General features: G+C 36.4%; 1 protein-coding gene across 1 annotated transcript; it reads right to left on the reverse strand.

Moving 5' to 3' along the window:
• Positions 1–5,255: 5,255 nt before the first annotated feature.
• Positions 5,256–9,694, reverse strand: LOC141848548 (importin subunit alpha-1b-like). The gene is made up of 11 exons (XM_074736589.1): positions 9,321–9,694; positions 9,053–9,149; positions 8,852–8,943; positions 8,629–8,760; positions 8,353–8,538; positions 8,099–8,262; positions 7,940–8,018; positions 7,007–7,135; positions 6,373–6,500; positions 5,897–6,278; positions 5,256–5,767 (listed from the first exon to the last, which is right to left on the reverse strand). Exons 1-10 carry the CDS (start codon positions 9,528–9,530, stop codon positions 5,903–5,905), a joined length of 1,593 nt encoding a protein of 530 aa, XP_074592690.1. The 5' UTR covers positions 9,531–9,694; the 3' UTR covers positions 5,256–5,767; positions 5,897–5,902.
• Between the last annotated feature and the right edge of the window lie 7,920 nt (positions 9,695–17,614).

The following is a 17,614-nucleotide window of genomic DNA, read 5'->3' on the forward strand; positions in this document are numbered from 1 at the left end:
TTTGTTCTGACAATGAGATAGTCGGGCGAAAGCTCATAAATCTTTAAGCACTTAAGCCCAATAACTTTCTGGATTCACACTTGAGCATGGAACAGAAAATTGATGCTAAAATTAAAGGTTGACCAAAGAAGCGCTAAACGGTTGAGCCCATGCTGCCTAGTTTGATCCGACATATAATATTTTAGATAAATTTTATTTTAGAATTATAAAATCAATTTAAAAGTTTTTAAAAAATTATAAATGATTTTTTAATTCTAAAAGCTTTATTTTTGAAATTTTGAGTTTTTAAATTTATTATGTATTTTATATAAAAATTTAAATAATTTTAAAAATATTTTTGAATCAAATACTAATCGGGCTTGTGTTTATTCTAACAGTTTGTTTGGAAGGAGGTGAGGGAAAGGGAGAGAAGGGTAAGGAATGGAAAAGAGAATCTGGACCCTTGTTTGGGATGAAGTGAGTTAAGGAGGGGAAGGGGAGAGAAAGGTAAGTTTTCCCCTTGCATGCCCATGAATCGACATAATTCATTATACTCCAAATCGGGATGTAAAGAAGGGGAAGGAAAATTTAAAAAATATTTATTTTAATTTTATCTTTATGTTAAAATATTAATTATTAAAATAACTCATCTATTAGGTTTTTGCATCATCGCTCCTCATCACATAACGCAACCATCACAGGATCTCATCGCTCGCACTATTCGACGTCGACCTTTGTCGTAAATTTCTCCGAAAATTCTGTATAAAAATATATATATATATTGATTTATCCTTTGTCATACCAAAGTATACAGATTTTATATTTTACATATTTATTATATGTCTACTCATTATTTCTTAATTTTTTTATTTATTTAAGTCATAAATATTAATTTTTGTTGGTCTCATAAGCTATATATAGATTTTTCATAGGTTTATTTTAAAAAGTAAGGATATTTTTATGATTTTATATATTTAACCTTTATTCCCTTTCTTTTCCTCTCAAACAAGATAACACATGTTACGTTAATAAATCTTCCTTTCCTCCCAATCAAAAAGAATATAAGGGGGCGTTTGGTTTGATCATTTTCTGTTTTTATTTTCTTATTTTCTAGAAATTATTGCTTGCTTTGTGTTTTCCAATTTCATTCTCTGGAAAAGAAAAATAAAAAATGATAAAATATCATTTCAGTGGAAAATAGAAACTACAAGGAAATACAAAAATGTGGTGTTTTCCCCCTTCTCCGTCGTCGCCTCCGCCTCCTTCTCCGCGATCGTCTCCAGTGCCGACCACACGACAACAAGCTGCCACTGACTCCTTCTATGCTTCCTCGATCGACGCTCCATCCTCCTCCTCGATCGGCCATGACCCGACTCCTAAGGTTCCGATGGTGAGAAAACCCTCGAAGATCTCCTCGACCGCCGGATCCCCCGCCGCTGCCTCCTCCCTCGTACAACTCCACATCGAGACCGAGGCCTCACGCACGAGCATGAAAAGGCTCGTATTGTCGGTGTTGACGTCGGTGGAGATCCTCATCAGGCGACTTCTGCCCACCAATGCAGATACACGCGCCTGCTAGCCTTGGCTGTGCCGAAGAGCGCACTTTAGTAGATGAACGCGGTAGGCAACTAAGGTACGTCTATCACAACTTTTCCATTTCAGGCTTATGTTGTGGTAATACATTACACACAAGGTACGTGGGCCTGTAGGTTGACGCGGCAGAGCTCCGAGAGAAGCTTCTCTCCCGCTATTCTGAACTTTGTTACTTTATATCTAATTATTTGATAGAAAAAATTATCAAGAAATATCTATTCATATGAAATAATTATTTTAAATTCAAAACGTAATAATTATTCATTAATCTATTTTGAAACTAACTTTACTTATCTATTTCATATTCCTTCTTATAACATAATCAATTATTTTAATAATTTAATTAGACCAACTAAATAATAAATTGGTTCGGTCGGTACTCGTAATGATGTGGTCAATTAATCTAATTATATTGAGCGTTTTAAACTATTTTAAAAATATCTTTTATTAAAAAAATTATTTTATTTATAATTTTTCATATTAACAAACCAAATGTATTTTTCAATTTTTTTTCTAGAAAATAGAAAACAATATATCATACCAAACACATTTTCTATTTTCTAAAAACTAGATCAAAAAATAGAAAAACAAAAATAGAAAATAGAAAACAGAAAATAGAAAAAAAAAATTCCAAACCAAACGCCCCTCCCTTTCCCTATCCACGACCATCTGTGAGGAGGTAAATCGAGAAGCTGTAGTTGACCATGACGGAGGAGGGTATTGTCTCGGCTTCGTCGAGATTCAAACTCTTACCCTCTTCTGCAATTATGCTCAGTCGTAACCAACTCAACTATGCTCCGAGGCAAAAAAATTATCTTGGGTAACTCGAACCCGGAATCTCAAGTAACACATGTCTTCATGCTTACCACTTGGGATAAGTAACATGTCATACTTGATTTGGCACGATAGTTAATCAAGTTAATTAGATCCATGTCATGTCCTATCGGAGAATGGACATTTGGCATTATGTAGGTATCATCCAATTGTGAAAAGTCTCAAATGCCCTCTAAATCCATCTAATTTTTTTAACAAAAAGGTGGAATCCGCTACCCCAGTGAGCCCACACAGTTGGTCCCACAATCATCTGTGAGAAGGTTAATCGAGAAGCTGTAGTTGGCCACGACGGAGCAGGATATTATCTCGGCTTCGCTGAGATTCGACTCTTGCCCATGTCAGCGACTCTGCTTCGTCGTAACCAACTTAACTATGCCCTGAGAGGCCTCTAAATCCATCCAAACTTCTTCCAAGTGTGGATGATAATGGATCAGATTGAAATCGAATTTCATATACTTCGTCTTCATCATAATTTATTATATTCATTCTCGTCCTCGTATTTATTCTCATCATATCGGCCAACAGACGCTGTTGGCCCATTTCGGCCGGAATTCGGCCGGATTCCGGCCCCGATTCGGCCGGAATCCGGCCGGATTCCGGCGAAATCGGCCACCAGCGCGTCTGCTCTGTTTCGGCCGGAATCCCGGTCGGATTCCGGCCCAATCCGGCCGGAATCCGGTGCCGATGTGTGCGCCGTCGAGTTGCTCTTCCAACGAGCCCGGGATGGTGGCCGGCGGTGACCGGACGGCGACGAACGGCGGCGATGAACGCGGGGATAGAAAATAGAAAACAATATATTATACCAAACACATTTTCTATTTTCTAAAAACTAGATCAAAAAATAGAAAAGCAGAAATAGAAAATGGAAAACAAAAAATAGAAAAAAATTCCAAACCAAATGCCCCCTAAATACTTCTCTTCCCCTCCTTTTCCATCCCTTCTCATCCCTTCCCCTTCCGTTAATGAACCTTCTCTCACCCCATCTAAACAGGCCATAAGTGGGATGTCATAGTGTGTGACACAATCCGTGGCATAGCATATCATGCTCTTTTGCAAAAGGTGGAATCCGTCACTTTAGCGGCCCCATGACCATTTGTGAGGAGGTAAATCGAGAAGCTGCAGTTGACCACGACGCAGGAGGGTATTATCTCGGCTTCGTCGAGATTCAAACTCTTACCCTCTTCTGCAATTCTGCTCCGTCGTAACCAACTCAACTATGTTCCGGGACAAAAAAAATTATCTTGGGTAAATTTTTTATAGTGACCGGCTCTACTGCCGAAATGACCTCATAGTCAAAAAACCCCCTAAGAAATTTTTTGAAGATACGGTACCACTATGTTGATAAGAGTCTACTGTCGAAACAACATCTCATCAACAAGTACATGTTGCTAAGAGGACTCGAACTCGAAATTTCAAGTAACACATGTCTCCATGTTTACCACTTGAGATAAGTAGCATGTCATACTCGATTTGGCACGATAGGTAATCAAGTTAATTAGATCCATGTCGTGTCCTATCGAAGAATGGACATTTGGCACTACGTAAGTATCATCCAATTGTGAAAAGTCTCAAATGCCCTCTAAATTCATCTAATTTCTTCAACAAAAAGGTGGAATCCACTACCCCAGTGAGCCCACACAGTTGGTCTCATGATCATCTGTGAGAAGGTTAATCGAGAAGTTGTAGTTGGCTACGACGGAGTAGGATATTGTCTCGGCTTTGTCGAGATTCGACTCTTGCCAATGTCAACGACTCTGCTCCGTCGTAACCAACTTAATTATGCCCCGAGAGGCTTCTAAATCCATCCAAACTTCTTCCTAGTGTGGATGATAATGGATCAGAGTGAAATTGAATTTCATATACTTCGTCCTCATCATAATTTATTATATTCATTCTCATCCTCGTATTTATTCTCATATCCATATCTATTGTAGGATAAAATATCCATATCCTATATAAATATCATATTATCACTTATAATTATATTTCTTATCAAATTAAAATTATTTCTATGAAACTATGAATATTTATCAAATTTTTAAAAATAATAATAAAAAATTAAAGATAAAAATTAACAAATTAAACAACCAAGATATAATAAAATATTAAAATAATTTATCACAATACTATTATTCTATAAAAATAATATAAATTTTATATTAATAATTTTTTTCTTTCCATTCAACTATCGTCATTGAACAAAAACATAATAGAATTTAATCGAGATTTGAGAAAAGTCAATCAATCAGCTCCATAAATCAGCTCCTAAAGCCTCTGTAAGGTCTCAATCACAATGATTCTAGATTATGTTTCATAATGTCAAAGAATCACAGCCAATGCATATCTACAGACTATCAATTGTAAAATCATATTCAATCAATTGATGTTTTAGTTCAATCCACTAAACTCAATAGAAATTATTATGTTTCTGAAAGAAGAGTTCCCAGTCTACTCATTACTTCAGTCGATGAGGATTACTTTTAGTTGATTCAATCTATTCAAAAATCTCTACTTATCGTATACTCTCACAAATCTATGCAAAGATCCAAGATTGATCTTGAACAACGACTACAATAAGAAACCTGTTGAATGGTTTTTATAAGCTAACATACATCATCTCCTAATGATGGCAAAACTGAGTTTTAAAACATTTTCTCAATATTATCAAGAGAATAAATTGAAATGGATTGAAGGGGTTCTTGTGCAAAGAATAGATAGAGCAGTCCAATTTTATTGTAATTTTATTTTTATATTACATGGTTTTGATTTCCAGATTAAACTTGAATCAAACCATGATAACCAAGCAATTAATTGCAGTAACATAAGTGTACAGCATCAACCAAAAAGAATTCCAGGAGATAATTATCTTGTAAAAACAATAAATTTTCAAACTCACAATTGCACAAAGAAAATAACTCAAGACAGTAGCAAAGGTAAGGAAAAACCAAGACCTCTCTTCCTTGACGCTATAACTCTGACTAGAAAAAGGCCACAAAACATGACCTGCCATAGATGCAAAACCGACTCTAACTAATAACAATTTCATCAACTCGCACCCTGGAAATGCTCATACTCCTGAGGCAAAAACATGGCATCCAGGTCTTGAGATAATTCATCACAAGTATATTTCTCCTTTCCATTGGATTGCATTAGGCTATGCAATCATTCAAAAGTGTAATAACCAATACATCGCCTTCCCATAACACCGTTATTCGATCGGTCCCACTTTGACGGACTTGACTGGACTCAAACTGACCCAACCTCGACCTTGACCCATGACCCAACTCGCCTGATGAGGACGCTGAACTGGAACCATCTCCAGTTGCTGAGACATGATCCCTGTACCTCCATATAACTTCACCTGCAATGTAAAAAAACAAAAAACTTGAATATTATCGTCAAAATCTGTTCTTGTAAGCAGGAGTATGGCTTCTTGTATCGACTGTCTTCCAGGTAATATCCAGACAGACATTAGGAATCAGCTTCCTACCATTGTTTAGCTGAAGTTGAATCCTCCAGGAGGAACTACGTTCTGATCATTGTTCCCGAAATGCAACCCAGCTTGAGTGCCATCAGCTGTAGGCATCGCATCATCTTCCTCTTCCAACCAGTACGTTTCAAGAATATTCACAGCTTTCTCATAAATTTCAGTATTATCATGGCTCTGAAGATTCTCGATCTTCTCTAAGCCCTCCGCTTCATCAATCATCTGAGCATATAGATTGACATCGCCACTAGCACCCAGGTTCTTATCTGCTTCGCCAACCTTCAAGATGTTTTCAAGCCCTTCCAGGCAAACAGTGACAATTCTTGGATCAGGGCACACGAGCAGGTCACATAAGGGATTGATGCAGCCTTGATTAACCAAGTACCTGCTCAAACAAACAGAGATTAGATGAACATGGTAACTGAACATTTGGATAGACTTAAATAACAAGGTGCCATCAAACAATAGCAATAACCTACTTTATTTGCTCATGTGTACCACCCGAAGTAGCATTAGAGATGGCCCATGCTGCCTCTTTCTTGATATCAAACTCTGCAGTTTGCATTATATCCACCAGAGGACTGATGACGCCAGCAGCTATAACAGCCTGAAATCAGATATTTCCAATTGCTGTAAAATTAAAGGGAAGACCTTTCTAAATATTTACCCAATTACACTTATAATGAGAACACCCATAGGTGAAAGTTAAAAATAATTATGGAAATAAGATCTTCCAGTCCAACAATTGACTACATAATCCTTGAATTGTACAAATTAGTCTCTCGGACCAACTAGAAGAATACTTCAATGTTAGATCAGTAATAATAATATATTCCAGGGACACTCCTACATTGCAAAGAAACTATCTTATCAACAAGATTTAATCAGGGGTAAGGTGAAACGTTGGAACAGAAGATGTTTGAGCATCATGATTTGCAAAATTGATGAATTTACTATATGCGTGATATGCAAAAAAAAAAAATTTTGCTAGGGGATATTGTTATTCTTGAAATGCAAAATGAAAGAAAGCTGCATGATTGTTTTCAATTTTTTGACAAAAATCCTGAAACTTGCATTAAATGATTTGCCATTTTTCATTCTCATAAAACTCACCTGTATTTGTTCCTTGTTTCCAGCTGTGATGTTTGATATGGTCCAACAAGCTTCCTTCTTGATGCTTTTTTTGTGATTCTGAGTCAAGAGGTTGAGGAGACAAGGAAGTGCTTGATGATTGATAACAAACTGAAAACAAAATCAAATCATTGAACATTAAAATTAAGATAATATAACAAAAAAAATAAGAAAATAGATTTTATGACATATGGAGGATAAACCTAGTCAAATAGCAAAAGAGAGGCATGCTTTCAACAATCCATCAAACGTTAAGAATACACAAATGAAAATAATTATACTTGTAGGAGAAAATCATTATGCAAATATTGTACAGATTCTGTCATTTTACTCCTCGATGGAAGAATTTAAATACTTAAGTTTATGATGCACTTGCTGCAATGAACAGATGGAAGAACCCATGCATTGAAGCATTACTTTTTGATGCTATATTGTTATATGGATTAGCTTATCAAACATGAGCATAAGCATACAAATATATAGTGTAAAAGTGAACTTTGAGTATTTGTATTTATAATCACACATCTAGTATGAGGCAGCACACAACATAACAAATCTATTCATGCTGCAGATATTTAGATCTTTCAATTAATAACCAAAAATAACTTTGACTAAACTCAGTCCACAAAAATGGTTGAATCAGAACAGAGCACTATTCATGCTGTACACAGAAGATATTTTGATACTTCAACAACATAGGCACTGAATACTAATTTTTAAAAGATAAAACCACATGGGTAAAAAACCCAATAATGGGTATAAGAGTACAAGCAACATGAATCATGATTCTGAAATATGTCAGGCATCCTAGCTCAGTAGTACAAGTAGCATCATTAACAAGGGGAAAAAAAGAGAAGGAAACAAATAAAGAAGATCAGGATTAAATTCATTAAAAAAAATCGTACTTGAACATACCTGTGTCTGCAAATCATCACCTGTCACAATGTTACCCACAGTGCGAAGGGCTGGAATAAGCACGGAAGGTGATGGATGGCTGACAAACAATCAAATCAATTAAGCATTTAGAAATAAAAAAAAGAGAGGTGTAAATGAATAAGGTCAGTGCATTCATACAGTAGTAGCTCTACGAGACGAGGACAGACACCAGCCTCAAGTACAACTTGTATTTTATCATTGTTACCATCAGACAAGTACGATAATGCCCAGCATGCATCTGTGAGCACTTCCTCGTCGTTTGAATGAATTAATCGCTCCAGAGCTGGAAGAGCCGGCTTAACCTGATAGAAAAGATGCATGGAAGAAATTAATACAAACATGAATGTATAAGAAGAATATGATCAAGAGACTATTTGAGTTGATAAATAAACCTGATTGAAATCTGGTTGAGGCTTCCCTCTGCAAAAATTAGAAAGAGTCCATGTGGCATTCCTTAACATGGAGAGTTTTGCGCGTTCGTTCAGCTGTTGCAACAGTGGAAATAATGCTCCATTGGCGAGGACAAGATCTCTGCATCTAGGAGAATCACCAGCTACATTCCCCAAGGCCCATACTGCCTAGAAAAAAATGCAATGCGTTAACGAAAAGTATTCGCAACAAGAGCACAATACCTTACCAATGAAACACCAATCTGCAAAAGTACATACTTGCTCACGGACATCATCACTTGGGGAAGTGAGAAGTTTAACGAATATCGGAACTGCCCCGTGATCGATCACAACCTTTGTGTTGTCGGAAGTTCCAGAGGCAATATTGGTCAGAGCCCAAGCAGCTTCAAACTACAGAGCAACAACAACAAAATCAATCATACAAGTTAAAATAACAAAGAAAACGAAAAGTTAGTTTAATATGACAGGGAAGCCCACTGACCTGAAGTTGAGGATAGTCTTCCCTCATAAGGAACTCAACAAATCGAGGAACTACCCCAGATTGTACCACCTCTTCGATTGGAGGGCTTCTTTCTGATGAAACAAAAACCAGGTGAAAACAAATTTCAACTATTCAGAATGATCAATTTCTCGAATTGAAGAGGAAAGCAATACGTCCGAGAAATCATTGATCAACAAATACCTATTGATAGTAATTTACGAAAGTTCGTAACTGCTTCCAATTGCATAGAACTGTCATCTGAATAAACATTCACCACCATCGCCGGAAGACTTTCTAGCTGCAAATTTCCAGATCAAACAAAATAGTAAACTACACATTCCACATCCAATACCCCAACCCGATCACCATCGATCCAAGACCGAACCGGATTAAAACCGAAGACGATGGGTGTTCGCAGCGATCTAAGAATCCAAATGAGAAAAAAAAAATCCACGGGGAGAAAGATCACCTTCTTCTCCACCGCAGTGGTGTGGACCGGCTGAGGAAGGGGCTGAGCCAGCATCCCCTCCCGACGCTTCTTCAGTAGGCTCTCCTCCCGACGATTCTTTCTGATCTCCACCATGTTGTCCTCCCTCCGGCGCCGCCCCTCCTCGGCGTCAACGGCGACCTTGTACTTGTTCCGGCGGACCTCCGCCCTCTCGCTCGGCCTCAGCGACATCTTGCTCTGCTTCTACTCCCTTTGCCAACAGAAAGTAAGAGATCGGGCAAGAACGAGAAACCGGAGGCGCTCCCGAAAATTGAAGAGAGAAGATATCGTCGAAATGGGGATTGCTTGCGGTGGGATGGAAATGGATGCGCAGCGGACAAGCGAGGCGCCCAGCGAAACCCTAGATTGGGGATAAAAAAAATAAAAATAAAAAGGACGCTCTTTATTTTGGTAATAATCGAGATGATTTATTTTAAATTTTTTTTAAAAGCACACTTATATAATTTTTTAATTATCCTCTGCTATAGTAATTTTTATATTTCTCTTACATATATCTCATCAAAAAGCACACTTATTATAGTGACTACAAAATTATAATTATTATAATTTATATAATAATTATAATTTTTAATTATTATATAATTATAATAATTATAAAATTGTAGTTCTTATAATTATAAATGTTAAATAAAATTTGAATGATGATAATTTTTGTATCGAATTAAATCATATAAATTAAAATTCATTCAGAAATTTATATTTATTATTCGGTGTAGGACCCAATTTTGAGTTTTTCTAAAAAATATCGTTTAAAGGTTTTTCGTAGGCTCTGAAAAATTTTAGTCCTTTTTATCTTTATTGAAAGTTATTTTTTCATATTATAACAACTATAGTCATTCAGGACCCAATTTTGATAGGCTCAGTCCTTTTTATCTTTATTGAAAGTTATTTTTTATATTATAACAACTATAGTTTCATAATTGATACAATTATTATAGTAGTAGTTATAAAATCATTATAATTTATAGTTATAGCAATTACGATATCGTAGTTACTAACAGGTAGCAGTTACGATTTTATAGCTGTTATACTACGTCCGATCGATTCAAGATTTAAATAAAAAAATATACGAATATAATGAAAATAATATAGGGGAATAATTAACTTATTTTCTGTGAGATGAAATGTATTTTTGATAACAAAATTCAAAGGGAGGAGTTGATAATTTGGTAAAATCGAGCGTCAATTTGAAAAAAAAAATCGGTCCACCTTCCTGCTACTCCAAAGATCGATAACCTACCTACTCAGGCCCTAATTGCGTGGGCACCACCCATCAAAAGTTGGTGTCACATTGGGTGCCGTTCCGAACAAGTCCGTACGAGAAACATGTGATGGCAAGCAGGAGTGGTTAGTCGCGAGGTGAAATTTTAACTAAAAGTGATCCACATGATGTGACGATCTACTATTCTCCTAAGGGGCAGATTGTTGTGGTTTCGTCACGTGTACTGTTGTCTTTGGTAAAATGTAAATAGAATCCGGAGGAGTAGAGAAATGTTGAGTTTAAGTTTGAATTAATATTTTTATGCTGTTAAAAGTGCTTTTATGTTATCCATGCTTAGTGATTCATGATTCATTTATTATCACTGAGGTTATTTGCTGTTGTTATATAATGATGTATTAAAGACCTAACTTTAATAAATTTTTGTCAAACATCAAAAAGGGAGAAAGGGAGAGATTGTTTGTGTAATTTTGCCCCAAGTGGAATTGGATTTTAATGTTTGGTTAAAATAAGTTTAAGTTAGACAATGTTGGTAATCTAATTTATGTGAATTGGGTTCAAAGGAAAGTCCAGGAATAAAGACTTGGCAAATGGTAAAGTCCCGGAGATGCGGCCTCTTGGCAAAGGCAAAGTCTCGGAAGCACGACCTCTTGGCAAATGTAAAGTCCCAGAGGCACGACCTCTTAGTTAAGGGAGACTTAGCACGACGAAGCTGAGGGAAACGTCTCAAGCAAGTGCAAGGAAAGGCACGAGACTTGTGGAAGACATTTGAAAACTTACGTCAAGGCTAAGGGATGAAGAAGGAAGCTGAAAGGGGATTTTTAACTTGACCAGTCGATTGACACTACCATCAGTCGACTGGTGACTTAATCCAGAAGCACACAGAAAGATTGATCGAGTGATTTGCTTGGACCAGTAGTCGATTGGTGGATGGAGCAGTCGATTGACAGACGAACGTTGGACTAACAGCTGGAGAATTAAACGCGAATTAATTAGCCGTTGAAGTCCATCAGTCGACTGCTCCCTGAGTCAGTCGACTGATGTCGGAAATTTTATAAAAACACAGTTTGACGATTGGAGAAGTAATTGTTCACGTTCTTTCATTCTTGCACGAACTCCAATCTTTGTAACTTTCATTCCTCCTCCTCTAAACTTCACTACACATCTTGTGAAAGGAAAAGATCGGTTTGTAAAGGTTTCTCCGCCTTCAAAGAGTTCTTTGAGAAGGAGAAGTTTTCATAGTGGAAGGTCGTTGTTTGTGTGTGAATCCTTGGATTAGTCACCTCGTAGAGGTGGATACCAAGTAAATCGAATGAGTTAGCATGTTTGTTTCTCTTGCTCTTGTTTTCTTTTGCTTCCGCTAATAATTTTGCAAGCAAGATCGAAAAATATTATTCATCCCCCCTCTAGTGAACGCACCAGTCCCAACAGATGTCATTTAAACCTCAGTCTACCTTATCAATCATTTACCCACTCTACTACTTCAAAACAAAAGCCCCTTAGAAAAACTTTACAATCACTCTCCAGATTACTTGTTCTTTCATATCTTTGGTTGCACATGTTATTCTTAGTTACAACCTTACTCTAAACACAAGTTAAACTCTCGCTCTCTTCAATTTGTTTTCCTTGATTACAGTAATTTGCATCATGAGTATCATTATCTTCATATTTCAACTAGATGGATATATATTTCTTGATATGTTACTTTTGATAAATCTCTTTTTCCATTTGCAGTTTCTACCTCGACCACTTCTTTAGATAATCAATGCACCTTTTTATTTTCACCAAGTGGTATACAAGAATCCCCACAGATTGCTCCAATTGGGCATATTAAAAGTATAATGGGGATGGTATTTTGGATCCTGCTCCATCTCCATTAATTCCTTTAGACTCAGTAGCTAGTGGTGACTCGCTCTCTAGTTTTGATTCCCATTAGTCTGACCACTCATCTTTGAGTAGCTCTGATGATGATACTAACCATCGTATGCTTCCTCTAAGTGAGAATATGCGCAATGCTCCACATGCTCTTATTGCTTCTTCAAAGTTTGTTGAACCTTCTAGATTTACACAGGCAGTCAAAGATCCAAATTGGCGTGCTACGATGTCTATGAATCCATTGAACGTTACAAAGCTTGTCTTATTGCTACAGGCTTTAGTCAATAATCATATATTGGCTTCAATGACATTTTTAGTCTAGTCATCAAAATTACAACTATCAGATTGTTACTATCTATAACTCCAATTGACCGATATGACAATTAGATATTTCCAATGCTTTCTTCATAGACACCTTATAGAAACTATTTTTATGGAGCAACCACCTAGATACATCCACCTGCAACTTCCAACACATGTTTGCCAACTTCAAAAATCTATATATGGTCTTCGACAAGCACCTCATGCATGATTTCATCATATAACTACTTGGCTTCATACTTAGGGATTCTCTAATTTAAAAACTGACTCTTCTTTATTCTACACATGCAACGAAAAATTTTCAACCTTTTTTTAAATTTATGTGGATGATATTTTAATAACGGGGAGTGATTAAAAAGGCATCACTACTTTCCTTCATCAAGAGTTTTCTACTCATGATCTCGGCAACACTTGTTTTTTCCTCAGTATAGAGTTTCTTCCATACTCTAAAGGTTGTCTTCTCTCCCAAAGTAAATATATTACTAGACTTCTTCAAAAGACAAAAATGGATGGTGCATGTTGTATCTCCACACTAATCATTAAAGGTGATTTCACTGCACCTTCATCCTCCTCTTCAATGGTTGCCCCTCAGATCTATTGAAGCATTGTTGGGGTCTTATAATATATCACCATCATATGATCCGATATTGCTTTCGCTATCAATTGTGTCTGTCAATTTATGCATTCTCCTACTGGCTATCTCAAAGATACTATTTTACATGCTCTTCTTTGATATCTCAGTCCCCTCGAGAGTTAGTTGCATATAGTGATGCAAATTGGACCAGATCTCCTAAAGATAGATGTTCTACCAATAGGTATGTCATATTTCTTGGGTGAAATCTTATTTTCTGACTTTTAAACTAGTCAACCAACAGTCTTTCTCTCAACTACCGAAGCTGAATATAAAGTTATAGCTAACACAACATCCAAAATTATTTAGCTACAATCTCTTATTTCATAATTATATCTATCCTCAACCACTACACTCAAAAACTAGTGTGATAATTTTGGAGTGACTTATTTTGTGACAAATCTAGATTTCATGCTCATATAAAGCATGTGGAGATTGATTTTAATTTTGTTTGCAAACGTGTGACGATTCGACAACTTTTAGTTTTTTACATCTCTATGAATGATCAAATTGCTGATATATTCATCAAGCCATTATCTAGACAACACTTTACTAAGTAATCAAATTCAAATTTGGGCACTCCCTTGAGTTTGCCAAAGGATAATGATAACAAAAAAGACAATACTGGATAATAATCTCGAATTAATTTCAATCAATCAAAATTTATCATATTTGACATCAAAATCAAAATCGATATGAATCGATAGCAAAAGATAATATTTTCATATTAATTATATTCATTGCTACGAATTATAATTATTACGATTGTATGTCATATTTAATCTTTCCATTATTGTTTGGACAACTTATATAAATAAGGCCTTTGGTCTCGGTACTAAAATACTAAAATGATTCAGAAATATTATTTCTCTTCTTCTGTCCTCTATTTCTATCAATATGTAGCTCGTGGAGCTTATTGTTTTCCCAATAAGGTTGAATCGACTTGTGCTTGCTTAATGGTTTAGAGGCCTAAAATGAGCATAGAATTTCTAAAGAGCTTAGAGTTTTTTTTTTATTTTTTTAGTAATTCAGATATCAAGTTTTTTGAACCAATTAATTGTTGGTACCCTGGTTAGTTTTGATGTGATCAGCCAAATTAGGTTAGGTCCTATATTGTTCTAATCCCTCTGCTAAGTGTGCAGGAACTTAGGTACGGAGGAAGTCGAGCGTAAGACGTAGAGGACGAGAATGGTTGCGCGGGGAAGTGAGCCGACGGGTTTGGTGCAATCCGAGGGATACGGAAGAGTACGCTGGTGGAGCGAGAAGGACATGCACGAAGTCCGAGGGACGAGAAGCCGGGAGGAAGCACGCTTGAGGGGCAAAAGGCCGGAGTCGGGTTCGGGTGAGTCTAACTCCAATTGGCCAGAAATCATCCAACCGAAGATTCTACAAATTAAAAGTCAACAAAAGTCAAAATATTGACTTTGACCATTGACTATTGACTTTGACTAGCGAAGAAGATTTGAACTTTTTGGACGTGGCGGTTGAAAAAAAATAAGAAGAAAAAAAAGATTTATCATTTATCATATAAAAGATAAATACTTATTTTTTTATTAAAGATAAATCACTTTATCTTTTATTAAAGATAAAGTTTATCCTTATTTAATCAACGGCTACGATCAAAGTCTATCTCCGATCAACCGTTAGGATCATATCAACAGATCAACGGCCAAGAGAAAGCTCATCTACGATCAATGATCCAGATATATTCTCTTATGCTATAAATAGGCTTAGAAGTTAGAAGAAAAAAAAAACATTGAAATTGTATTCTCTTCTAGCTTCTCTTGTGCTTCAAAGTTCTGTAAAAGGTTTCTCCACCAAAAGGAGATTTTCATAGTCAAGCTTCAATTGCCTTGGCTTACAACCACCTAGGTTGTAACCAAGTACATCTGTGTGTATTTGCCTTTTACTATTTGTTTAATTTAATTAATATTTATTTATTTAATTGATTGTTGCTAACTTCTATCCTTGTAAGGAAACACAAGAGAATCGTGTTTTATTTTCAAGGGCAATTCACCCCCCTCTTACCGGCCCACTTCGATCCAACATTAATTTTAGAGATGACCGATTTAATCCCATAAGAGTTTTTCATTGGCCACAAGGGTAAAACGAGAAGTACGAATGGCGTATAACTCCATAACCAACGTTCTAGGGTTGTTCTCCCACTAGAGAAAATTAAATCCTATAGTACACTGTATTTGAGAATCAATTCATTCATGAATATCTAATTAATTGTAGAAGTACTTTACTGTTACACCATAATCCCGAGGCACAAAAGAGCTTAGAGTGCACTTTGGGACGAGGATTGTGAGTCATTATAGATGCAATCGTGAGATCATTGATTTGATGGCTTGAAGGCTTTGTTTGAGGTGAAGAAAATCCCCTCCTGCGTCGTGATCAACTGCAGTTTCTCGATTTACCTCTTCACAAATGGTCGTGGGGCCGACCGTGTGAGGCCGCTAAGGTGGCAGATTCCACCTTTTGCAAAAGAGGTGAAGAAAATCAAATGTCATGGAGTAAGTTTGGGGAATTGGGTGCATTTGCATTATGGACGACCTAAAGACACAAGGGCTTGAGAGATTACGTGAGTGAAATATAATCTTACTTTAGACCACATCATCAAGGACAATGCATTTAACTAGATAGAGCTATTAACTAATGACTTGATTTAAAACCTTTGATTAGGGAATTGTTGATTCAAAATTGTATTATATGACTTAGTTCAATTTTGAGACTGTGTGCATCTGCAAGGAAGTGAAATTGACTGAAAGAGATGTCCATAACAAAATTTTAGTTGATTGGAAGTTTGATTTAATCAACTAGAGCATTAGGCTGATGGGGAGTCATTTAAATGCAAAGGTTTGGTAAATAAAAAAGCAAAACTGAATTGAAGGTCCCATCTACTAGAATGGACAAAATATATAATTGTTAGCCGTCTAATAATCATTTGTGTTTGATCAACCAACTAAGAATATTTTCAATAGATTTGAAAAGTAAAAATGTGTCTTATAAAAGTTCTTTGGGGAACTTTGATTTTGAAAGACTCCACAAAATATATTTTGATACTCCAAAGGATTAGATAAAGTTGAAGGCTTCAACTTAAAATCTTGATAAGATCTTTCTTCACTTTATGCTATTAATGTTTTAAAAGGAGAGTTTCAATTGTAAACATTCCACATAGAGATCATAAGAGGTTTACCCTATTACCCACCTATTCCTTCTTCCCTACCTATTCCTTTTGGTTCCCTGTTTACCATCAAAGGAAATGCACAAATTTGTGTTATTTCAGTTGTGCTCTTTCTGTCAAGTGTTTTCACAAGTATCTGTTTCCTCGCATTGTAGGAATCTCATATTTACTCCTCTCCAAGTAAACACAACCTTAGGATCATTCAACAACAAGAACAAGAACAAGAACAAGAAGCATGGATCCTCTGATAGAACTGCACAAAGTGTGTAGATGAGCTCATGGTTTGGTGCAATACTGACAATAGAAATTAACAAATAAGAATGCCAGCCATTTTAGCTTGATTCCAACTGCTCATGTTTGTAACGTCACAAGATAAGATGCCGAACATCATCGAATAAGAAATGCAAAGGTATTGAGCAAATGTCTGGATTCCAACCACTACCAAAAATTTTTCTTACAGATTGAATGAAGAAATTTAACTGTACAAGAATGCACATTGCCATCTCTAATGCCAACAACCCTTGTTTCGGTTTAGAGCCAAGACAGATGGTGAGGTTGACACGGGAACAAACATTGACTCGATGATCGACAGACGAAAAGGATCTTGGTTTTGGGGGGATTTATTGCAGAAAGAAGAATAAGCAACGACAGGAACGAGGCTCCAGTTTGATGATGATTGTACATGAGGGCTGAAATGAATATGATTACTGCAGAGGCAAGTGTTTATCAAGCTTCTGCGAGAGTGTTGAAGTCTAAGAGAGAGAAGCAGAAGAGGGAAGAGTTTGAAGTGAGGTCGGAGCATGGACTAGGAAAGACTGATTCGGAGTATCCTGAAACATTTGAACAAGACCAAGAAAAGGGGAGGTCAGATGTAATGGACAGTGTGATGTTCGAAAGGCAAATACCAGTGAAGGGATCGTTTTCAATTCCTGAAAAGAATCCGGCTGCGAAGATGTTGGTGCCGACCACATTTTTTAGTGTAATTTGTTGGATGACTGGGAGAGCATCTGGATTATACTGCT

This window comes from Curcuma longa, chromosome 17, assembly GCF_044706935.1.
Source record: "Curcuma longa cultivar G26 ecotype Majalengka, Jawa Barat chromosome 17, ITB_CL_G26_1.1, whole genome shotgun sequence".
In the NCBI taxonomy this organism is placed as follows: domain Eukaryota; kingdom Viridiplantae; phylum Streptophyta; class Magnoliopsida; order Zingiberales; family Zingiberaceae; genus Curcuma; species Curcuma longa.